A 24,155-nucleotide genomic window follows, 5' to 3' on the forward strand; every position below is an offset into this window, starting at 1 on the left:
TAGAGCCAACTACACACCTTTATTAGTCTCCACAGCAGGGCCACTGGACCCCTATTACAAGGGAACTTTAGCAGGCTACTCTGGCTGTTGGGCAGGGATGTTAGCATTTCTACTGGTGATTGGGACAGGATAAGAGAGAGACTGGAGGGGGACCCCATGGGGAAACCTGCAGGGAGGCCCATGTGGGGCTTCCTGGATTGGGACAGAGGTGGATCAGGCCCCCAAGGTGAACACTGCCATCTCCCCCAGATATGAAGAGACAGCATGAGATGGTGACAGCAACTATGGACAGAGGACCAAGGTTCTGGGGACCAGAAATGCATTTCCTGGGGCTAGAGGTTCCAAACAGCTTACCTGCCCCCCCAGCTTCAGCTCAAATCCTGCCCCAGGCACCCTTACATAGCAAACAGGTATTCTGAGCACTGAAGGAACGGGACCCAGGAAGCTGGTAGTGGGAAGGATGGGGCTAAACTCGGGGAGTGTTTTGGGTTTGGGTACTGGCAGTATTAACAAAACAAGCAATATATTCATTATAGGTGTAACCATGAAACTTCCCTCCAAAAAAGTTTACATCTCCCCCTTACCCAGCAAGCTCCTTAGCCTGGAGGGCTGTCATGTTCTGATCCTTGTTCCCACCCCAGCGCAACCTAACTCCTTTAAATTCCTTGGATATGCCACGATGTTCACAGCTCTACACTCCTGCCAGCAATCTTACTCCTAGCCTACCTTCTTCTCTGCCCTCATATGTCAAAGGACTGATAACTCCACCTTGTCAAGTGTTTGTTTACTCTTATTTTCTCCACCAATCCTAGAATAGCGGAGGAAAGAAGCTAACTCGTGTATCTCCAGCACCAAGGTAACCGGAAGCCACTGAGTTGTTTTCTTTGTCCTGGTATGTTTGGGGGTTAACATCCATATGTTTTTATTATGGATTCCTGGGGTGTCTGGCAGTAAATATAAGGATTCTGAGCTATGCTTGTGTCTGAATGATAGCTTCTTCCGATGTGGGGGGTAAAGGTAGGGAATGGGAGGGATGATCTAAGCCCAGAACAGGCCAATGGAGAGGAAGTGGCCAAAGTGAGGCAGGGCTTGGATGGCGGAGGATGGGGCCCAGAAGGAAAAGGGGGTCTGTTGGATCTGTGCGCAGGATCCATAATCCGAGTCCCAGGGCTCAGAACCAGCAAGGCGACCACATGAGCGAGCCGAGCGCTGCACCCGTGGCGGCCCCGGCGAGCATGCCCATGGCCAGCGGAGCGCCTGAATTGTAGCAGGGATCCTCTCGCACTACCACGTGCGTCACGCCGGGGCCTGCGGAGAGAGCCGTGAGGGCTGGTGACTCCAGAGAGGGCAGAAAGGTGTTATGTCCCCCTCCCGCTTTACTCTAGCCCAATCCAAGATAAGGCTCTGGGACCCACTCTCCTCCCCAATTGGAGAAACCGAGGCTTTGACTCAGAAAGTGTGTGCGCTCCATCCCCTCGGCTTCCAGGCTTTGGACCTACTACTGACATTCTATGACCTTGGGGGTAAGGTGGAACTGCGAGAAAACCCCAGAATCTCTGCGAACCTCCAGACCCCACCTGAGGATGGGCGTTCCCAGTGGCCAGACCAAGAGCCGGAGGCCGCGACCATTCCTGCATTAGCCACCAGGGGTCGCTACCAACTCAGAAACAGGTTCTGCGCCGCAGGCCAAATGGGGACCTGCCTGGAGTGGTGAGGTCAGCTCTGGAGTGCAGAGAGGCACTGAGTCCAAGAGCTATTCTGAGCCTCGGGATGGGGAGGGCCTTGCAGAGGGTCCGGCCTGGGAAAAATCCATGGTCCCTAAAAGGGGGTTGGGGTGTCTGGTCCTGAATGATGGACCTCGGGGGGCAGGCCAGTTAGGAAACTTACCCGCGTAGGGAGGTCCATAGTAACTGCGGACATATGTGGCCTCGTGCGCGTTCGGGGGCACCACTTCATAGTAGTCCTGGTAGGGGCTGTAGACGCGCACCTGGGGAACCCTGCCGGTTAGCTGCCCAGAAACTCCTTGGCCCAGGTTTTGTTCCCTATCCCCCCACACCCAGCTTGGATCCCCTGGGCTCCTGAAGCCACTTCCCCAAGTTTACAAATGAGTCCCCAGCAACCAGTGAGCTGGCTTCCCCACAAAGCCCATGGTCCTTGTCCTCTAAAACTTCAGCCCCTACATCCAGCTCCCAGTGATGCCATTTTCCTGCCCTGGACTCTTACCTGGCACTCCTCTGATGAGAAATTCCACAAGGCTCCCAACTTTTCTTCATAGATAGTCTAATATTTGCTAGCAGCTCTCCCATGGTCCCACTTAGAGAAACCCTGGGTACACTTTTCTTCTTTTCTTCCCCAGTCACAGGTAGGGGAAACTGGCCAGGCCCCAGGCCCAGGAAATAAAAGGGGATTGGGGAGGAAGGAATGGGGAGGAAGGTAGGGATGGGAAGTAACTAAAGTATTATCGAGCATCCACCATGTACCAGATCCTGAGGTAGGTGTTTATGTGTGTTACCTCCTCTAGTCCTTAAGGCAGGCATTATCATCTCCACATTACCACCGAGCTGGGTATGGAAGCTCAGAGAAGAATGGTCAGTGTTCTCTCTAGGAAGGAGGAACGCCCTCTTCCCTCCCCTATTAGATTTTACCAACCCCTCAAAGCCTAACTCAAAAGTCATCCCCTCCGGGAAGCCCTTCTGGTCTCAGGAAGAATCCTTTCCTCCTGAGGTCTCTATGGACTATGCTTGTGCCTCCTGATCCTTATCCTTCTTCCTGGCCTTTCCGCCTGGACCCAAAATGTGAGCTATCTATAGGCAAGGACTCCGATTTATTTGTGCCACCAGCAGGTCCTAGTGAATAGCAAGAACCAATAAATACATCTGAATTAAATGGAAATGGAAGCTCCTAATCCAAACCCCTCATTTTACCCATGGGGGAACAGAACTGGAGAGGAAGCAGGATCCCCGTCTCCCCTGGCTTCTTCTTTTTAGCCCCCTTCCCCTCTGTATGTCTGACTGGGCTTCATACCTGAATGGAACTCTCACTAAAAGTCCAGGTGTCTTAAATTTTATGTTATTTCATCATGCTTTCATGGCCCCAGACCTGCTCTTCTACAAATGCTTTTCTCTGAGTGCCACCACCATGCACTCAAACCGAGACAGCAGACTGCCACTGTTATCATCTCATACTCATTTGCCACATCACATCAGCCAATAGGTCTCATGATTTTATTTTCTAAATATGCTCTTCTGTCTACCCTCTTGGCCAATGCCAAGAGAATAAGCCACTGGTTTTGGCAATTTGGAAGTTGTAGGTGACCTTGAAAAAAACACTTCTCAAAAGAGTGAGTGGGGGAACAAGCCAGACTATGGGAGGCTGAAGAATGGTTAAGAGTGAGGGATGAAATCAACATGTCATGACACATCTCACGAAGTCTGCTGTAAAGGGGAATTCTCCAAGCACACATCGTGTTTCACATCTCTGTTCCATTTCCCTTTGGTCGAGATGCCTTTCCAACCTTTTTTCATTCAGCTACCTAATTTGTCTCTCAGATTCAACTAAGTATCACTCTCTTTGAAACTCAGGTTCTGTTGGGGTCCTATCTGGGCACCATAGCTCTGAGACTTCCCTTATTACCATATAAATCGCTCTATAGTGTCACTGTGTGTATTCCTGTGACTGTGTGCCTCTCCCATCAGTCTTGGAGATGTCCCACCACCACCACCACCACTACCACCAAGGGCAGGGGACTGGGTACCTAATGTATTGAACTTATCTCAAGTGAGTCAAATACAAGGCCAGACTGGAACTAAGGTCACCTAACTCTAAGTCCATTTGCAAGTTAGGGATAATAACTAGTCCCAGGGCAATGCAGGAGGCTCAGACAAATGATGCTTAGTCTCAAGTAACTTCCTTCACTGTGCTCCTTCCCCAAAGGTGATCCAATAGGGCATTCTGGTGGGGGTGTCCAGGATCTGAGCCCCAAGCCTGGAAGAGGCTAGAGAGATCTAAACACTCAGATCCTGTGTTTTACTGGTAGGGAAGTTGAGGTCCAGAGCCAATACCTGCCCTGCAGATGCACAGTGAGCAAGTGGCCCTGCCAGGCCCTGAAGAGAGTGAAAAACACCACCTCATGTCCCTGTGGGTCACCTGTTTCTACCCTGTAGGCCTGGGAGGCCCAGAGGTAAACTCATGTGAGTCACCTGGCAACAGGGAAGAGGGTCCTCCAGAGACCTCATGGACAGAACCTAAGGGATTCATCCCTGATCCTCCCTCTCTTCAGGCCCAACCTATTTTGCAAGTGGGAACAGGGTCAGCCAATCAGGATGTCACATGCAAATATATCCCTTCCCTCAGAAAAGCTGTGTTGTGCTCTTAGCCTTTTAAATCCTATTTTTCAGCATTCCCCACTTTAACAAACATATCCTAGTTTGAGCATGCAGGATGTCTCAGAATGCTGGCTGAAGTCCCCAGCCCTATCACTAATGAATCAAGTAACCCTGGTCAACTTAACGTAACCTCTCAGAGCTTCAGTTTTCTCCTCTGTAAATGGGGACAGTCTTTCCTACACTGCCCACTCCTGAGGCACAGTGAGACTCCAGCAGAGCCACATCTATGCACTGGGTAGTCCTATCATTTCTGGCCTCAGTGATTCTGCACATCAGAATAACAGGAGAAATATTTAGACCATGGATTTCTGAGGTCCTATCCCAGACCTACTAAATTAGAGCATATCTTGAGGTAAGATCAGAACATTCGTTATTTAATCTTTAAGTGAGTCCAATGCACAGCCACACTGAGCACTGCTGTGCTGGAAAAGGAGCTCTCAGGCAGCTGTAAGCCCACAGGTACTCTAAGGCAGGTTCCCCACTGTGCCCACACTATGCCAGGATGCACACTGGGGACAGAGAGGATTCATCACCAAACCCTGCTTTCCAGAAACGTTGTTGGGGAGAGGCGAAGGAGACAGACAGGGACTAAGTTACAAAATGCAGTAGTGATGCCATAACAGAGGTTCTTCTCTCCTTCATTCCTCCCTTTATTCATTTACTTATTTGCTCATTCAGTGAACATTGTCTGAGGCCTACTTGCACCGAGCTTCATGTACCAGGAATAAGGAGGGTCAAAATAGACTGTCCTTATCACTGAGCACCTACTGAGCACCTGTTGTATACCAGCACTGTGCTAGACTCCATAAGGCCACAGAACTGATGAGATACGGTTTTTGCCTTGGAGGAAGTTCCAGGCCTTAAGGGAGAACAGAGACAGAAATAAAGGGACTTGAAACTTGGCAGAATGAGGATGGTCCTAAGCATTAGAGCAGTGGGCTGTGGGAGGGAGTGACCATGGCTGGAGGTCTGGGAAGTCCTCCTTGAGGAGGTTGCCTCTGGGGTAGGTCTGAGAGGAGGAGCAGGGCTGTGTTTGGGTGTTTGGGTGGAATATTTAAATGTGAGCAGAGAAGGGATGTGACCAGGCCCAGGTTTGGAGGCACATCCTCATGGCCAGAATGGAGGCAGGGAGGGCTGAGCCAGCACTTACCCAGATGCGCCTCTCAACCTGACAGGGGCTCCATGAGTGGGTCACACACCTGACCTTGGGGCAAACCCGGCAGCTCCTGGGAGGGACGGCGGCTCCAGCTGGGGCCTGCTCAAGCCACAGAAACCCAAGAAGGTGGAAGGAGGGACATGTCAGAGTCCCTCTGCATCTGGAGAGACTCAGTGCTTTTAACAGGCACAACCACCACCCTCTGCAACCTGGGCAGGTGGAGGGAATATCCTCTTCCTCCTCAGCCCATGACAGGGTGGGTGGGGATCAGAAGGAGGTTGAGTTTGCCAGAGTTACACAGAGAAGGATCAATCTCTCCAAAATTAGCCCACCTTCACCTCTTTCAGGCTGCTGAGGCTCCCAGTCTCCAGAGAAGACAGAACAGCTGTGATCTGTCCTCCCACCCAGCCCTCTTGTTCCTGCCTATGCCCTGGCACTGTGTTCCCTCAACAGCCAGGGGTAGAGTCTCCTACAGCCTCCACTCAGAGTGAAGTATGAACCTACAGGATGTGGAGGGACACAAGTGCAGGTCTCTCCTGCATAGGCACAGGTCAGAGAGAAGGCTACAGACATAGGCGTGAATATGCTCAGAGACAGGCAGACACTGGGACAAAGACGCAGAGACACAAACACATCCTGCTTGAGCAAGCTCTGGGGCCAAAGGAGAGAGAGAGAGTGTGTGTGTGTGTAGAACAGAGGAATGTGCAGTAGACAGAGCGGAGAGATGTGGACAGGCAGGGAAGGGACAAGGCAGCTTCATAGAGTCACAGAGTGCAGAGCGGTCACCCTCACCTCCTTGTTTCTGCCTTTCTTGGATGGGACTGATTTGCCCTGCATAAGGGGGACTTGGAGCTCAAAGCCAGCTTTACCAACTGGGGGTCCCTCCAGCCTGGCCCAGCCTCCTCACTCCCAGCTTTCTCTACTCCAGTCTCTACCCAGAAGCCTGATCTCCCCAAAGTCTGACCACAGCCTTCCCTACTTCATGCCCTTTATTGTTCCCCACAACCCTCAGATAAAGTTCAGTTCCTTCAACTGGATACAAAAGTGTGACATGGCTCCTCCGAGGTCACCTCTCCCACTTTTTTCCCTCCATGTGTTGACTCTCATGCGCATACACAAACGTGCACATATCACCTCTGCTCAGGTCAGCCTTCAGCAAATAATGCCCTCCCCTCAAAATCTCACTGACCTAGGTTCCAACATGGGTTTTTCCACTGACTTAAGACTTTATACAAGTCACTTACCCTCTGAACCTCAGCTTCCTTATCTCTAAAAGGGACTAAAAATGTGAATCCCTACCAGGGTTTTTGGAAGGTTTAAATGATAGGACCAATGCCAGGTCCTCGGCACAATGCCCAGTCCTCAGGAGTGGACAAGGGGTTTCTAAGTGCATCTCACTCTTCACTGCTACTTTGCAGTGGACTCTTTCTAGATGAGAAGGGCTGCACTGTGCCTCAGAGAGAATGAACAAGCACAGAATCTGGCGGTCAGGCAGTGGGGGCTGGGGGCTTTGGGCAGCTCCTCAAATCCACACCTCCGTCAACCACTAAGCTCTGTTGACTCTGCTTCCTAAATATGTGTTATTCTCATCAGCTTGTCTGTGTTAGCAAGGTATTAATCCAGACCTCCAGCTAGTCACCTGGGCACTGTCCCAGCCTTCTAACTGGTCTCTGGACATCTACTGCTACCCTCTGAAATCCTTCTCTACCTTCCAGCCATACTATCTTTTTAAAAATACAAATCTGGTCTGATCTGTTCATACCATCCCTCAGCTTAAATACTTCCAATGACTTCCCAGTGCTCTTAGCAGAAACCAAATCCTTTCTACTGCCCATAATGCTGGGCCCTGCCAACCCTCCTTCCCTGTTGCTCTCCACCCAACCCAGCCTTCCTTCTGTTCTCCAACTTGCCAAAGTCTTAGCCCCTCTCAGAGCCTTTGCACATGCAGTTCCCCCTGCCTGGAAAGCTGTTCCCCTGGCCCCACCCCACCCCTTTTACCTAATCCATTTCTGTTTATCCTCAGGTCTCATCTTAAGTCTTGTCTGAGCTTCCACCTGGATCAGGCCACCAAGGTGGTTGTACATTGAATGCATGCTGCTTATCTCCACCAGAGCTGTTTCCACTGTTGCGTGGAATCATTAACCGTGATTAGGTGCTTCAGATCTGACTCTTCACTAGGCTGCCCCAGGAGGGTAGGGCCCACATAGTAGCAACTCAGTAAACATTTGTTGTGTGGATATAGGAAGCTCAGTCTTATCACCTGCAGGGAAGGAATAATAACTCCAACCTCACAAGACTGTTGGGAGGAGTAGCTGTAATTGTACTCACACCACACTTGGTACATAATAGTTGCTCGATAAAAACAGTTCCTTGCCACCAGCTTGCACACCACCCCCACCAGCCAGCCTTTTTAGAAGCCTCTTACTGCCTCCTCCAAGCACCAGCTGGCTGTCTCCTGTCCTTTTCCACTTGGGACTCAAGGCATCTGAGTCTGCACTAGTCCGACATATAGGGGAATTGAGAACTCTTGGTAGGTAGAGACCGAGTCTGAGTCACCCATGATTCCATGGCAGGTAGGGTGGGGAGGAGAGGGGGGACTGGGGGGCGGTGGCTCACCGGAGTGGAGTTTGCCTCCAGCAGCGCCGTCTTCCATGCTCTGCAAAGCAAACCCCGCCAGACCATGAGGAGGGAGTCTAGAACAAGTGGGATTGGGCTCCTGTTTTAGACTTTCCTCCCCAACCCAGCCTCTAGCCCCAGTCTCTCATGAAGGGGGAGATCCCCTTGACCTCCCTTGGGTAGACAAAGGTGACCCCTTCCCCACCCTGATCACATGGACAGAGAGCCTTCAGTTGAGCTGGAGCCTCCTAATTCATTCTTAGTCCATAGTCTCTTCTCTGCTGTCTTAGACAACAGACAGTGGGCTTGGATGGTCTCTTAGGGGTCTTCATATTCTTGTTCTCTAGCTGCAGCCCACCTCCACATCCAAAAGCTATGAGCTGTTCCCCAACACTCTGACCCCAGCCAGAGTCCTGAGAAGGCCCAGTGGACATGGCACAATGGGGCCTCTGTTGGTTGCCATGGCACCTGGCTGGGGTGGACAAGGCGGCTCTATGCTTTGTCTAATGAGAGCTCAGCTTCCCCCACTCCCATGCGCCCTATCTTTCACTCTCCTACAATGCAAAGGCCAACTGACCCTCTGCCAGAGGGTAGGAAGGGAAAGAATGTGAGTAGAAGGCGCCTGAAGAGACATGCCCACTCTCATGGGTCTGCATCTGACACGGGGGTGCCCTGAGATAGGCGGGTTTGCCTCTATTAGGCAAGTCAGGGTCTACCCCTCAGATCAAAGTCCCACCACCAGGGCATCTTTACAGAAGGGAATGAAAAGGAGGGTCCTCTGAGGATGCCAAAGGAATGTCTGTTCCTTTGTATCACCCCCAAATGAGGGCTCACCTCAGAGGCTGCTAAATATCCAACTCTGATCAGGAACCACACACCTGAGGGAGGGGTATGTGTTCCTCCCCCAGTAGTCCTGAGTACATCACAGATTGCATGAGGGGTGCACTGGGTACCATAGCACTCACCATGAGCCATTCAAATCCACTCTGCCCAGCCCCCACCTTGCTAACTAGTCCTTGTCTCCTCCTACTACCTCAGGGAACCAGAAGGCCCAATGTGGCAGAGGTGTCTGGTCATATTCCCCAAGATTCCACCTCCTCCTCTCCTGGGAGCAACTCACATGGCATCATCCTGGGTCTCTGCACACAGGTGCAGGCGGGAGCCCTCCCGTAGGTTCACGGTCAGCAGGCCATCTCGGCTCCGGCCCTCTGGGGGCTGCACATCTAAAGGCAGACACACATATAAGGGGTTTCCACGGGACACAGGCCCCAGGCCCCGTGGTAAACCAGGAACAAGAATAGGAACTGACCTCTCTGGGTCCTGTTTATCAGCCACTGTCAACCTCCTCTGATCACACACACTTTCTTTAGGATTCTGCTCTATTCTTTTGAGCCTTTCAACCATTCCCCATTGCCTGCTTCTCCAGTTAGGCACATCTATCTTAGTTACCCTTTTATAATTGTGGCTGGAGCCTTGGTTGAGGAGATTGCTTTGTGACTATGGGCCAGTCACTTAACTTCTCTAAGCTTCCTTATTTCCTTTCATCTTTATCCAGTTCCTAGCACCCCAGCATAGAATCCAGGCCCAGCAAGGGGTATGAACTCAGTAAGGAACTGATTTCTTAACTTGCACCCACATGAACTGGAGTTAACAGAGGCCCAGAAGCGATGTCTGTGAAGCCCTCTGGAAGCTGCCACACACCCTCCAGTGCAGGAGCTCTCAGACAGACACAGTGGGATGGACATGCCTGCAGTCACAGTGCCAGAAAGGAAAGGGCTTCTCACCATGGCACTCTTTGCCGATCTTTATGTCACGGACGTTGAAGTGGATGAGCACACGGTCCTCCTCATCCTGCGCTGTCTCATCACGGTAATAGCCCAGGGTCCCATCCAGCCATAGGGCGAACCAATTACGCTTCCAGCGGCGGAGGATGGAGCCTGTGCGATATTCCAAACCCACCAGGCAGGCTGATTGCAGAGCCTGCTGGGGAGTGGGGGCCCTGGATGGGCTCCCAGAGTTCCTTTGCCCCTTGCTACCAGTGTTGCAACCACCCGTTCCTTGTCTATCTGCCTCCTGAAATGATAGCAGGGCCTTTTTCTGTCACACTCACCCATTGCCTCCTATTGGGCCTAACACATAGTAGAGGCTCCATAAACATGCTGAATGGTAAATGAACGACCAGATTCCTTCCTTGGGAGCTTCTAAGGCCAATCCTCAGGCTCTTTAAGGGCAAAGGCATATCCCTACCTCAAGCCTCTATCTTATCTTTTAAACTCTGACTCACGTGACAGTCATTTGTGTAGTGTCTGCCTCTTTCACCAGACTGGGGTCTGCAGCATCCCAAACTGGGCCTGGCCCCCAGCAGGACCTAAGCTCAATGTCCACTGAACTGAATGAACTGAGAATGGGTCATGGGGTAGGGTGGGTGCTCCGAGCCCAGGGTAGCTCCTGTTCAGATCATGACTCTGGTCAGAGGTGGGTCTGGAAGCCTGAGCCCAGCTTCAGTCAATTTGTGACTGGCATTCTTAACAAAAAAGGCAAACATATAAGAGCTGCTTACAGCCTTATGGACTCCAAAGCACAGATGCATTTTTCGTTTTGTTTGGAGCCTTGTGTGGTCAGCTCTGGGTGGTCCTACTGTGGACACACAGGATCAAACCCAATCCCTGCCTTTGAGGAGCTTACAGTCTGGGGCCAGTAAGGGGTTGGGGAGTAGTGAGACCCACAGGTAAAAGCAGGTCTATTATAGGGAGATCAGTGCGATAGCAGGGGTATGGATGAGGTGAACAGAGAAGGGAGTCTCTAACCCAGCTTGATGCTACAGCAGGTGCTGGAGGGGGGTTGTAGGAAAACTCAGAGAAGGCTCCTCACAGAAGGGGATATCTGATCTGGGTCATGAAGAATAAGTAGAAGTTTACCAAGCCGTCTGGAGTAGAAAGGATATTCCAGGCAGAGAGAAAAGCGTGGACAAAGAAGGAGAGGATATAAAGGGCCTGCTTTCTTGGGAGAAGGATCCAACAAGCCACTTCCCTCTTCCCTGTCCCTAGACAAGGTGCAGGACAGACAAGGGCTTGGGCCAGGCTCACTCACTCTGTCTCCACAGCCAGCCGCCCCTCACCAGGGCCATTTCTTCAAAAGGACTTTCCAGGGTGGAGTCAGGTGGAACCTGTCAGAGTAGCCACAGGACACACAGGCTTCAGCAGCAGCTCCAGAGCAGCTCCCTGGAGAGAAGCCCCTAGCCCTGTCCTCCCTGGGGAGTCACCAAGGAACCCTTTAAGGGAGTGCTCATAAACAAACAAGGGCAAGCCTGCCTGTCTCCTCCCCATTCTGTGCTCCAGGCAGATAATGGGAGCACTGTCCTTGCAGGCTCAGCAGGGCAGCCACCCATTGTGCTGGGGTGGGGGTGGGGGTCAGAAGCCTGGGTTCCAATCTCAGCTCCATAACCTTGACCAATCCCCCCCACCCCTCTGTTTTCAGATCTGCGAAAGTGTATCTGTGAGGGAGGTATAGGATGGAATGAGGAACTCTTAAAATGTTAGAAACCCTGGCATTTTGAAATGGCAGCACAGAATATTAGAATCACAGCAGTGAATGAAGGACTTTCATGATAAGAAAAGCCTCCCTCACACTGGAATCCTATCTGAGCCATTTACAAAGTGCATAAAATAATAGTTTAACAGCAGCTAGGACTGATAAGCACTATGTGCCAGGTACACTTCTCAGTGCTTTCGTCTATGATCTCATTGGAACCTCGTAACAATTAGAGAGGTCCAGTCACTTGTGCAGATGCATTTGATTAGTACGCAGTATAGCTAGGATTCATGCCCAGCATTCCTGCCTTCTAACCATCACATGAGTAAGAGCTTTTAAAATTCCCGATACCCAGGTCACACCCCGTACCAATTAAATCAGAATGTCTGGGAGCAGGATGCAAGCACTAATAGTCTTTAAAGATCCCAGGTGGTTCCAGTGTGCAGCAAAATTTGGGAACAACTGCACATATTATACTACCTCACCTTGTCCCCACCGTGACTCTGTTAGATGGGTAGGATTTTTACTCCTAGTTTACAGGTAGACAAACTGAGACACAGCAAGTGACTTGTCTGTGTATGTGATGGAGCTTGGATTGGAATTGCCCTCTGTTCCTGAGGACTACTTACTTGCGAAGTTACCTCTGCCCCTCCCCCACCGGCTCTCACCTGTTGCTGCGTAGCAAGGGCTGGCATGCCCGGACTGGAAAGCCCAAGCTTGTCCCTGCTTTTCCTGCCGCTCCCTCCCCTCTCCAGGCCCTGACACATGCCGGACAGGAGGGCCAGGTGCAAATTCCCTCTCCAGCCTCCCTTGATGCACCCACCTGTCTACACCTGTTGCAGATGCTGTTGCCAAACGCCGCTACTTGATGCCGCTGCCGCCCAACCCGCTGCGCCTGCGCTTTGTGCGCCCCAGAGCGCCTGGGGCATTTCAGTCCCAGGCTGAGCTCCAGGCCTACACCCCCAGGGAGGAGGCGTGGCGTGGAGCGGTGTGCTGCCAGGCGGCATGCTGGGACGTGTAGTCTGAAGCCCTAGAGCTGAGCCGTACACAACTTTCTGGGAGGTAGCCCTGTACTGATCTGGAGCACAGGTAAGAGGCCACACCTGCAATTTTATTTTGCCAAGAACATTTATTCACTCCTTCATCATGAAATAATTTTTCTTAAGAATCTTGAACTCGTTTTCTAGAAAAAATTAAAAATGCAAAGAGAGCCAGATTCCTAGTTTTGCCATATCTTTTCACTACTCAGGTTGTGTCAGGCACTGCACTGAGTGCTAGTGGAGGGCACAAAGGAGCATCCAGCAAGGCTCTCCCTTCTTCCCCAGCTTGCAGTCTGGTCGGGGAGGCTAAATGTAAACATGATTAGAACACAGGGTGTCATTTAACAATAGGAGAGAAGAGTCTGACTTTGTCCAAGAGGTTCAGGAAAGCCTCCCAAAAGGGCTGAAAGGGGTCTTGAAGGACAAATAGGTGTTTCCCAGGGAAAACCTATGAGACTTTCATGAGCACTGATTAGGAAGTTCAAAATAATGCCCAGTATTTCAGTGTGTTTGGAAAGTAGAGTGCAAGGCTGGTGAGGGCATGGGGAGTGGCAGGTGATGAAGCTGCAGGGATTGCAAGGATATAAAATGTAGGCCTTGAATGACAGGCTCAAGAGCTTGGGCATTATGACAGTGACTGGAACTTGGAGTGGGGGTTTCAAGATGAGGAAGTAGGTGGTCTGATTTATGGTTGGAAGGCCCCTCTAGGGTATAGTGGCAAATGGATTGGAGGGGCCCAACGGAGAAAGACCATTTCTGTATCTACCACTTCAGTCTGCCCGGCCAGGATCATGTTGAATCACACAAACTCCCACCCAGGAGCAGACCCAGGATGTCATTCCGAGAAAAGGCCCTGTGGCCTCCTGGTCCCAACCCCTGTTTGAGATGGGCGCCCACCCTGCCCCGAGCCCTTCCTCCAGTACCAGAGACCCCTTCCTTACCGGGGCTACAGGGCTCGTGGTTCCTGGGCGGCCACGGCAGCATTTCCCAGAGAGCAGGGGAGCAGTTCCCTGAGCGCCTTAGAGATAAAGGGATCAGGAGGGTGCTACCAAGTCGGAACGGGAAGGGGGGCCACACAGCTGGTAGAGAAAGGTGCCCTCTCTTTCCAGTCATTCTCCAAGCGTCCTTACTAATGTCTGTCTCTGACTTTCGGTTCACTGGACAACCGGTCATCCGTGATTCGGAGGTGGTCTTGGCCTAGCCTCGCTAAGATTCCCGGGGCGGGGCGGCGGGCGGGCCAGTCCACCTCCCTCGGTCGGGGCGGGGCTAAAGCCGATCTCTCCCACAGGTGCGGGCTGTACCAGGCGGCGCCTGGCTCTTTAAGCTTACCCCCTCGCTCCTGGGTTTCTGTTATCCTGACCTTGAGCCTCCTAGGCCTTAGCAGTACGCGCCTTACGGAGGATTCGACGTGGCCAATCCTATTAGCCACTGAGCTCATCCCCTCCGTGCTGCCCCAGGAACCAGCTTTACCAAAGCACGCTCTTTCCAACCCTGTGCCTTTTTGTCCTTGGAACGTCCCTCCTTGCTCCTGACTAAATTTTACACCCCACTGTGCAAAGACCGGAGGGAATGAGGGTAGACAGACCGTAAAGAGGACAGAAGAAGCGAAGGAGGGAGCGAGAGAGAGAAGGTCGGAGCTGGCTGGCTTCAGGGAATCTGAACCTGGATCCTGCCCCTCTCCTCTAGTTATCCCTGCCCCGCTCCGCGAAGGGCTGCTTGGTGTTCTCCAAAGAGGGGTGGGGTAGGGCAACAGTACAGACAGCTCCTAGATTACGTTCTCTGGATTTAGCAACTAGACAAGAAAGATTCCCCAGCAGCAGTATGGAATTCTGGGTGACAACTCCCCACCATCCTCCCACAGAGGGGGCGCTTTGACAAGAAAAGGGAAAGGATGTTTGGCAAACTAAAACCATGGATACTGCTATGGAATCTACATGCAACCCCAAACCTGACATGTGCCTGTGAAGTGTTGGTCAATGACCCTCTTTGAGAAGCTGATAAAGAGTGTAGAGGCTGACCAGGAAGAAATGCACACATATGTCCGTTACATTTTGCATATAATTCCTGGGAATTCATAGACTCTCCTACCCACTCCCACTTCCCAAGCCATGATAATTATTGATCCAATTGTTTTTAATTGCCAGAGCTGTGTAGACCTGTGGAAAGTGTGGATAGACAAGTGAAAGTCCCTGAGAGCATAGCAGGAATACCAGCTTCTGCAGTCCTGACTTTGGAGGCTGTTTAATGAACTAAAATGTATTGAGACCAGCAAGTAACTTTCACATTTCTCTTGTAACCATGGTATATAGAACTATTGGCAGAGAGGAAAGTATTTATTATTTCAAATGTCTCTGGTGGATGAATAGCTCTTGAATAATATATTGTTTAGTGAAGAGTGGACTGGCTCATCAAATTAGAATTTACTAGTAATATTTTCTAGAGAGTATAATATAGTGAGAATAATTTATATAATCTCTATTTTAATATTCTGAAATTTATGTTAAGGTGGACTTTGAGCAAAAGTAAAATCACCTAATGTAAAAGTTTTTGATGATAATTTTAGTGAGATATAATTTAAATACCATAAAATTCAGTGTTCTAATATACTCAGAGTTGTACAACATTAAGCACTGTCTGATATCAGGACATTCTCATTATGCCAAAAAGAAACTCTGTGCCCTTTAGCAGCCACTCTCAACCCCCTTTCCTCCCAGCCCCTGGCAACCACTATCTACTTTATCTGTATGGATTTGCCTATCTGGACATTGCATGTGAATAGAATTATGCAATATGTGACCCTTTGTAACTGGCTTTGTTCATTTTACAGTGTTTTCAAGGTTCATCCATGTTGTAGCACGTATCAATCCTTCCTTTTTATTTATGAATAATATTCCATTGTATGGGTATACCATATATACCATATTTTATTTATTCATTCATCAGTTGGACATTCGGGTGGTTTCCACTTTGCCATTATAAATAATGTTGCAGTGAACCTTTGTGTATAAGTTTTTGTGTGGACATCTGTTTAATTTCTCTTGGGTGTGATGTGATGTTGCTGGATCATATGGTAAGTCTATGTTAAATATTTTGAGGAACTCTCAAACTATTTTCCAAAGTGGTTGCACTGTTTTACAATACCACCAGCAACCTATGAGAGTTCCAATTTTTCCACAGCCTCACCACCCCTTGTTACCATCTGCCTTTTTGATTAGACCCATTCTAGCTGGTGAAAAGTGTTATATTATGGTTTTGATTTGCATTTCTCTGCTGACCAGTGATGTTGGGCATTTTTTCCTATGCTTATTAGCCTTTGTATATCTTCTTTGGAGAAACGTTTATTCTAATCTTTTGCCCATTTTTAAATTGGATTATTTGTTTTTTATTATTGAATTGTTAAAAAGGTTTTTAAACCAAAAAAAATGTAGATAATTAAAAAACAGTTTTAAAGAAAAAAATTAATCAAATGTTATAAGGTCCTTGCAGTATTTCAGTAGTTTGAGGAGAAGGGTTATGTGATGGCTCAATAACCCAGAAGGTAACATACTTGCTTTCCTGGACGGAGTATTCAGATGAAAACCCAGTCCATGAGAGAAGATAAGGCAGATAACAACCTCTTGGTAGAAAGCCATCTCAGGGGCATTCATCCAGGTGTCCTGGAGAAGAGGTGAGGGAGTTAGCTTGGTGTGTCAGCTTGGCTAGGCTGTAGTGCCCAGTTATTCAGTCAAATGCTAATCTAGGTGTTTCTGTAGATTTTGTAAGTGTGGTTAACGTCTGCAATCAGTTTACTTTCAGGAAAGGAGATTATCCTTGATAATCATCCCATTAGTTGAAGGGCCTTAAGAACAAAACTGAAATTTCCTTGAGGAAGAATACTGTATGGTCTGTGGACTGTAGTCTCAGCCCTGCCTGAGAGCTTCTGGCCTGCTTAACCTGACCTACAGATTTTAGACTTTTCAGCCCTCACAATCACATAAGCCAGTTCCTTGAGACAAATCTCTTTATATGTGTGTATGTATAGCCTACTGGTTCTGTTTCTCTGGAGAACCCTGACTAATACAGGGAGGAAGATGTCATTTTGCCATGAGCTTCCCATTTGAATCTATTGAAAACACCAGATTTGGAAATGTAGGAGGAAAGCCTGGCAGCCAAGAAGAGGGTCTGAGGGGAGGGGCACTGAGACCCTCTTATCTTAGAAAAATAGCACCCCATGTCCAGAGATGAGGGGCATGAAAGTGTTCCCTGAAAAAATGCTCCATCTAGATGATCAGTTGCCTGAGGGTCTACTTCTAGAAGCTCAAGTTTAATCACTGTTTCATGTCTGCAATCTCTTGTTTTGAGATGAAGAGGTTTCTTTTGTCTCCGGTGCACTTGCCCAGTGATCATGACCTTTTAGTTCAAGGGAAATACTTTGGTTTTAAGAACAAATGATGCTTTCTAGGTTTTCTTCCAGGTCTTTGCTTGCTCTCCTAAGGTTTTCAGCTCTTTGCAGGCTCATCTTGTCATTTGCTTCAGAACTTTCCTCCTCTTGCTCCAAGTAATGATTTTCCTGGACAGATAACTTCTCAAGAGACTCTGTTTCTTTTTTGTGACAAAGTTCACTCACTTCACTTTCTCTCCCTTGACAATTTTGATCTGTACTTTTTCCGTTGAGGTTTGCTCAGCCTGAAAATTTTTTTTATTAAGGTATTATTGATATACACTCTTATAAAGGTTTCACATGAAAAAACAATGTGGTCTCTATATTCACCCATATTATCATGTCCTCCCCATACCCCATTGCAGTCACTGTCTGTCCATCAGTGTAGTAAGATGCCACAGACTCACTATTTGCCTTCTCTGTGCTACACTGTCTTCCCCATGATCCCCCCCCACGCCATGTGTGGCAATCATAATACCCCTCAGTCCCTTTCTCCTTCCCTCCCCACCTGCCCTCCCCCACCCCTCCCCTTTGGTAACTGCTAGTCCCTTCTTGGAGTCTGTGAGTCTGTTATTGTTTTGTTCCTTCAGTTTTGCTTCGTCGTTATACTCCACAAATGAGGAAAATCATTTGGCACTTGTCTTTCTCTGCCTGGCTTATTGCACTGAGCATAATATCCTCCAGTTCCATCCATGTTGTTGCAAATGGTAGGATTTGTTTCTTTCTTATGGCTGAATAGCATGCCATTGTGTTTATGTACCACATCTTCTTTATCCATTCATCTACTGATGGACACTTAGGTTGCTTCCATATCTTGGCTATTGTAAATAGTGCTGCAGTAAACATAGGGGTGCATGTGTCTTTTTGAATCTGAGAACTTGTATTCTTTGGGTAAATTGTTAAGAGTGGAATTTCCGGGTCAAATGGTATTTCTATTTTTAGTTTTTTGAGGAACCTCCATATTGCTTTCCATACTGGTTGAACTAGCTTACATTCCTCCCACCAGCAATGTAGGAGGGTTCCCCTTTCTCCGCATCCTCGCCAGCATTTGTTGTTCTTAGTCTTTTTGATACTGGCCATCCTAACTTGTGTGAGGTGATAATCTCATTGTGGTTTTAATTTGCATTTCCCTGATAATTAGTGATGTGGAGCATCTTTTCATGTGTCTCTTGGCATCTGAATTTCTTCTTTGGAGAATTGTTTGTTCATATCCTCCGCCCATTTTTTAATCAGGTTATTTGCTTTTTAGTTGTTGAGGTGTGTGTGTTCCTTATATATTTTGGTTGTTAACCCCTTGTTGGATATGTCGTTTACAAATATATTCTCCCATACTGTAGGATGCCTCCCTGCCCTGTTGATGGCATCCCTTGCTGCACAGAAGCCCTCTAGTTCGATGTAGTCCCATGTGTTCATTTCTGCTTTTGTTTCCCTTGCTTGAGGAGATGCGTTCAGGAAAAAGTTGCTTATGTTTATATCCAGGAGATTTTTGCCTATGTTATCTTCCAAGAGTTCCATGGTTTCATGACTTACATTTAGGTCTTTGATCCATTTTGAGTTGTGTATGACAGTTTCCTTCTTTTGCATGTAGCCGTCCAGTTTTGTGAACACCAGTTGTTGAAGAGGCGGTCATCTCCCCATTGTATGTCCATGGTCTCCCTGTTGTATATTAATTGACCATATATGTTTGGGTTTATATCTGGGCTCTCTAGTCTGTTCCATTGGTGTATGCATCTGTTCTTGTGCCAGTACCAAATTGTCTTGATTATTGTGGCTTTGTAGTAGAGCCTGAAGTCAGGGAGCACAATCCCCCCAGCTTTACCACTTCAGCTATTCGGGATCCCAGCCTGAAGATTTTTTAAATGATCTGTTACATCAGCTTCTCTCTTTCCTTCTTTACAAAGCTGATGTCGAATTGAATTTTCTCTCCAGATTGGATGTTAAAAGGCACACTCAACTTTTCAACATCGGTCAGTTTCCTCCCAGCTCCTCTTGTCTGGTTCTTGTCTGGTGGGTCATAGATACTTTCTCCACCTCCTGAGTCCAAGGTGGTCCTCACTTTCTCTTCTCCATTGGAAGCCACGGGTCTTTCCTCTTCAGCCAGTGTTCCTCCAGAGACCAGACCTGACTCTTCACATGCGCCCTGGGGTTCTGTATGAGGGTCCAGAGTCTTTTGTTGCCTGTGTGATTCGAAGTTTGTTTTTGCTTTTTCTACTTGTGTTTTTATGGATTTGGTTTCTGCTTCTAGAGACAGGATCTTTCTCATGTTATAAGAGGCTAGTTATCTTGATCTGAATACTGAAATTTTCCTTTCCCTAGCTGGTTTGCTATTAAGCATAAGATGGACCAAATCACAGAGTTGGACATGTCCAGGGCATCGGGCACTTCAGGCACTTCTTTCATCACAAGGTGAGACTGATAAGAGCTTTCATTTTACTTGAACTAGTCCTGCTAGGTTAGTGGTGTGTTTCTTGACTCTTAGTACAGAAAATAATTTTTTTTCACTGACTGAAGAAATTCTGCCTAAAACCAAGAGAACTGTTAACACATATGCTGCCATGGAACAGATAACTATCTCCCACTGAGGCCTGGGAGAGTGAGACTTGGTCTCACACTGTCAGGCACTTCTGCATAGAACTCTGAAGAGTCTTCCAAGTTTGCCAGCATGCAGATTCATGGCAGGATGAAGCCCCCACCAGGACACTCAGGCTACGAAGTGCTCCTCTGCTGTTGCCAAGACCCACTGGCCCACAGCATGTTATGGAGAACACTGCAAGGTTCTGCCCAGAACCAAGCCTGCATCTGGCAACTGGGCTGATCATGAGTGAGAGAGTCAAGAGGGCACAGGACTGATACAACAGCCCTGCGTCAGGTAGCCTGATACAGCCTACCTAGTCCAGGGCTCCCTTTGTTTTCTCCTTAGACCTCTCCTTCCATGGCCTGGAAGCCCATCCTATTCTCTGTGCATGCTATTCCCTCTGCCTCATCATCCCTGTGTTCCCAGTGTCCAGAGCAGGGCCTGGCACAGAATAGGTGCTCAGTGCTCTATGTGTGTTCATGGAGAGAATGAATGACTCAGTGAGCAGATGAAGGAGGGACAAAACCTTCATTTGCCATCTCTGCAGTTTCACACTTAACTCTCACTCTGTTGCCTTAGCAGATAGTTCCCTTAAGAGAGCTTAAAACCCCTTTCAGAACTCCATGCAGGTTGGTGGAGAGAAGGGGAGGCAGGCGCAGCTCTTCCCCAGGCTCCTCGTTCCCCCTGCCCCTCCCACCCCTGCCACCCTGCTCAGAGACCTTACACAAATTACCTAATTTCTCTGTCTTTTCATCTGCGAGTGGGGTGGCCAGTGCCTGACTCATGTGATATTGTGAGGGTGAACACAAGCGGAGGCACAGAGCCTCACAGGCAAGGGGCTGTAAACATTTTAGTGAACTTCTTGATTCCATTATCCAAAGTATTAGCAACCCCTTCCATTAATCAATTATTCTGTTATTCCACCCAGGTTAGCAAGAGCATTAAGATAAGAAAATAACATAACTGCAATAAACTTAAGAAACAAAAGAGGTAAGACTCTTTTTACTGTTAAGATTGTATGCCTAGTAAACATATGAGACTCTAGTAAATACTACTAGAATGAATAAGAGAGTTGGGCAAGGCGACTGTATATAAGATAAATCTAAAAGCAAAATGTTGTTTTTTTTTAAGAAAACTTTATATTGAAGTACAAAAAGTCACTGAAACTGTTAACTCCACTGTCCTCCACTCCCTCCTCTGGAACCTTAGACCCCCTAGGCCTCTTTGGGTCAGCAATTCTTCAATGCCTTTACTCATTTCTTCTTCAGGGTGGGGAGAACAGAGGCAAAGAGGGAACCATTTTATCTGGCTTTTCTAGTTGTTCTCAGCAGAATCACTCAAAGCTAAAAGCCGCTCTATAATTTGGAAGCAAAAACATCTATTTTTTTCCTACTTTTAGAGTGAATACCTACAAACAAAATGGGGTGAGGGGAACATATTCATAGCAACCAAAACTATGAAATACTCCAGAGTACATTTAACAAGAAAAGCATAGAGCCTGTAAAGAAAAAACTATGAAATCTTATTAAAAGATATAAAACAAGATTTGAATGAATGAAAAGATATGCCATGTTCTTGGATAGAAAGATATAAATTCACAGAAGTGTCAATTCTCCAAAATTACTGTATACGTTTAATTTAATTCCAGCTTAAATACTATCAAATTTCTTTCTTCTTCCCAACTCCTCCACCTTCTTCTTTTTAGGAATTGACAAATAAACTATAAAAAATAAGAACATAGGAGTAGATTTGCTCTCCAGAAATCAGGATTGACTAGAAAGCCAGTATGGTCAGAGCAATCTGTGTCAGAAACTGATAGTTTACCTCCAATATTCATTCATTTCCACTTCCTCAGTAGAACCCTAAAGTTACATCTGGGTACGTACCTACTTGGAATAAAGACCACTTCTCCCAGCCTATCTTCCAGCTTTGTATGGCCATGTGAGTAAGTTCTGGCAAATGAGATACAGGCAGAAGTACCCTGAGCAACTTCAGGAAATGTCCTTAGAGGAAGGGACATATCTTTCTTTGTCTCTTTTATCTTCCATTGGTTGAAAGGCAACCATATAGCTGGAGCTTGAGCAGTCATCTTGGACCATAAGAGAAAAACCATGTGTTAAGGAGGGTAGAACAAGAGAGAAGGAGCCTGGGTCCCTGAAACTTGGAGAGTCAAACAAACTCTACATTACTTATCCCAGGACTTCATTTATATATGAGAGAAATAAACACTTATTTAGCTTACACCACTATACCTTAATTTTTCTGTCATTCACAGGTAAACCTAATTCTAATGAATGTTGACTTTGGAGCCTGGAAGATGAAGACAGGAACAAACATACTGAGCAGGATGGATGCCCTCAAAGAGTTTTTGACAAAGATGTTTTATGATGTGATCTCTATTTTTAAAAAGCTTACTGTACTTTCTGGGTAGGGAATGGCTTCAAGTGGGATGAGAGTGGAAGCAGGGAGACTAGTTAGGACAGCATGACAGGTGGGAGATGGAAGTGACTTGGAAGGGGGAGGTGGCAATAGAGATGGTGAGAAGTGGTTGGATTTTAGAGATTTTATGAACTTGCTAATGGCCTGGGTGCAGATATTAAGGGAAAGGGAAGGGAGAATTTAGGAAAGACTCTCAAGTTTTTAGCTTGAAGTAGAGGCATTTGCATATATATGAACTTACATGTGTGTGTATACATATATATATATATTTATATATTTGTTTAAATATATACAAAATATTTCTAGAAGGCTATATAAGAATTTCCATGGGAGGTACGGCACATTGCAAAAGATGGCCACAAATTCCTGCCAATCCCTGTATGCATGGCCTTTTGCAATGTGACTTTCTTGCTTCTCCCATCAAGAGGTGGAGTCTGTTTTTCCCCACTCTGAAAGCTGTCTGTCCAGGTAACTTGCTTTGATTACTGGAATGCAACTGAAGTGGTGTCAGAGCTTTGGGCCTAGGCCTTAGGAAACCTTGCAGCTTCCATCCTTTCCCTCCTGCCACCTTGAGATCAACATGTGAAGAAGATTCCTTAAGGATGAGAGACCACAGTGAGAGAGGGACCCAGAAGACAGGCAACCTGAACAACCACAAATGTGAGTCAGGCCATCTTAGACCTTATAGCCCCAGGCCATCTGCCGAAGGTCTGAAGCAGCATAATTCACACCACAAGAGCCCAGCCGAAGCACTGCCCAGCAGAATTACTCACCCGCAGAATTGAGAGCAAATAAAATAGCTGTTGCTTTAGACCACTAAGTTTTGGGGTGATTTATTGCACAGTAATAGATAGCTGTTACAGGAGGGAACTGAGTGGCTGAGGAACAGCAATAGGAGATAGATTTTCATTCACCCTTTTCTATCATTTGAACTTTGAACCTTGTGAACATATTACCCATTAATTCTCAAAAACTTTCAGGCCACATTCAGTGCACAAGTCTCTTATTTTGAACACAAAGAGGACGGCTTTCAATTGACCCGTCATTACCACTGATTTTTGATAAACTTTCTCAAAGCATAACAAACCTACAGAAAAGTACACAAATCATAATAATACAGCTTGATGAACTTTCACAAAGTGAACATAACCAGTGTTATGTGTAACTAGCATCCGAATCAAGAAACAACACCAGTCTCCTTCATGCTAGTTGCTACCCACAAGGAATGTGTTTGTTTATTTATATTTATATATCCCAGGTGATCCTTGAACAACACAGATTTGAACTGTGCAGGTCCACTTATACATGGGTTTTTTTCAGTAAGTACAGTACAGAATTGTAAATGTATTTTCCTTACGATTTTTCTCAAAAGCATTTTCTTCTCTGGCCTTACTTTATTATAAGAATACAGTATATAATACACATAACATACAAAATATCTGTTGATTGACTATGTTATTGGTAAGGCTCACAGTCAACTGTAGGCTATTAGTAGTTAAGTTTTGGGGGAGTTAGACGTTAGACTCAGATTTTCCACTGCGTGAGGGGTGTGTGCCCCAACTCTTGCCTTGTTCAAGAGTCAACAGAGTAATGTAAATATGTATTTACAAATACATACATGTAGTTTTTTATTTACATATATTGTATTTATTTGGAGAAAAGTGGCTTCATTTCCTCCCTACTAAATACTTCTGAACAAGTATTTAATAATGTCATTTTACAGGCATATCAAGTTATTTGCCTTCACCAGTGCACCCATACATCTCCCTCTGGCCCTTCTGCTTTAGCCAGGTAAAGACATCTTGAGCTGTTCTGTCTGAAGCCAACCCCTCTTCCAACGCAGTTGGGAAACTGTTACTGCCCTCTTATGACCTTATTGGTTGCCGCACCCAAGCTGGACTTCCAGGTCAGTACAGGACTTTCCAATGCTTTAGCCAAGATGAACTAGATAGACTCACCCCTGTTCTGGGCTGGCATTTTAGAGCAGCCCTTG

The 24,155-nt window shown here is 47.3% G+C and overlaps 1 protein-coding gene and 1 long non-coding RNA gene across 5 annotated transcripts; one reads left to right on the top strand and one right to left on the bottom strand.

Annotated features, from left to right (window-relative positions):
• Positions 1 to 13,791, bottom strand: PLEKHB1 (pleckstrin homology domain containing B1). Of its 4 annotated transcripts, none has more exons than XM_017672881.3 (8): positions 13,670 to 13,791; positions 11,248 to 11,323; positions 9,942 to 10,094; positions 9,278 to 9,380; positions 8,158 to 8,197; positions 5,536 to 5,640; positions 1,888 to 1,987; positions 1 to 1,308 (listed from the first exon to the last, which is right to left on the bottom strand). In XM_017672881.3, the coding sequence occupies exons 2-8, from the start codon at positions 11,282 to 11,284 to the stop codon at positions 1,172 to 1,174; spliced, it is 675 nt and encodes a 224-aa protein (XP_017528370.3). In that variant the 5' UTR covers positions 11,285 to 11,323; positions 13,670 to 13,791; the 3' UTR covers positions 1 to 1,171. The 4 variants fall into 4 exon arrangements, with proteins under 4 accessions (XP_017528370.3, XP_017528371.3, XP_017528372.2 ...); XM_017672882.3 differs by lacking the exon at positions 13,670 to 13,791 and adding an exon at positions 12,512 to 12,658; XM_017672883.3 differs by lacking the exons at positions 5,536 to 5,640; positions 13,670 to 13,791 and adding an exon at positions 12,512 to 12,653.
• LOC108405004 (uncharacterized) lies at positions 12,638 to 23,605 on the top strand. Its single transcript, XR_001855064.3, has 4 exons — positions 12,638 to 12,777; positions 19,465 to 19,554; positions 20,652 to 20,713; positions 21,999 to 23,605. It is a non-coding gene; the product is annotated as an uncharacterized lncRNA (long non-coding RNA).
• The last annotated feature ends 550 nt before the right edge of the window (positions 23,606 to 24,155 follow it).

The sequence above is a fragment of the Manis javanica genome, chromosome 11 (genome assembly GCF_040802235.1).
Source record: "Manis javanica isolate MJ-LG chromosome 11, MJ_LKY, whole genome shotgun sequence".
Lineage (NCBI taxonomy): Eukaryota > Metazoa > Chordata > Mammalia > Pholidota > Manidae > Manis > Manis javanica.

Bases quoted from the DNA above. Each gene is read 5' to 3' on its own strand.
- PLEKHB1 (XM_017672881.3), bottom strand. From the start codon at position 11,284: ATGGCCCTGGTGAGGGGCGGCTGGCTGTGGAGACAGA. The intron at 9,381-9,941 runs GTGAGAAGCCCT...GTCTGCCTTTAG, and splicing joins GATCGGCAAAGAGTGCCATG to ATGTGCAGCCCCCAGAGGGC. The intron at 5,641-8,157 runs GTGAGCCACCGC...TGGCTTGAGCAG, and splicing joins TGGAGGCAAACTCCACTCCG to GCCCCAGCTGGAGCCGCCGT.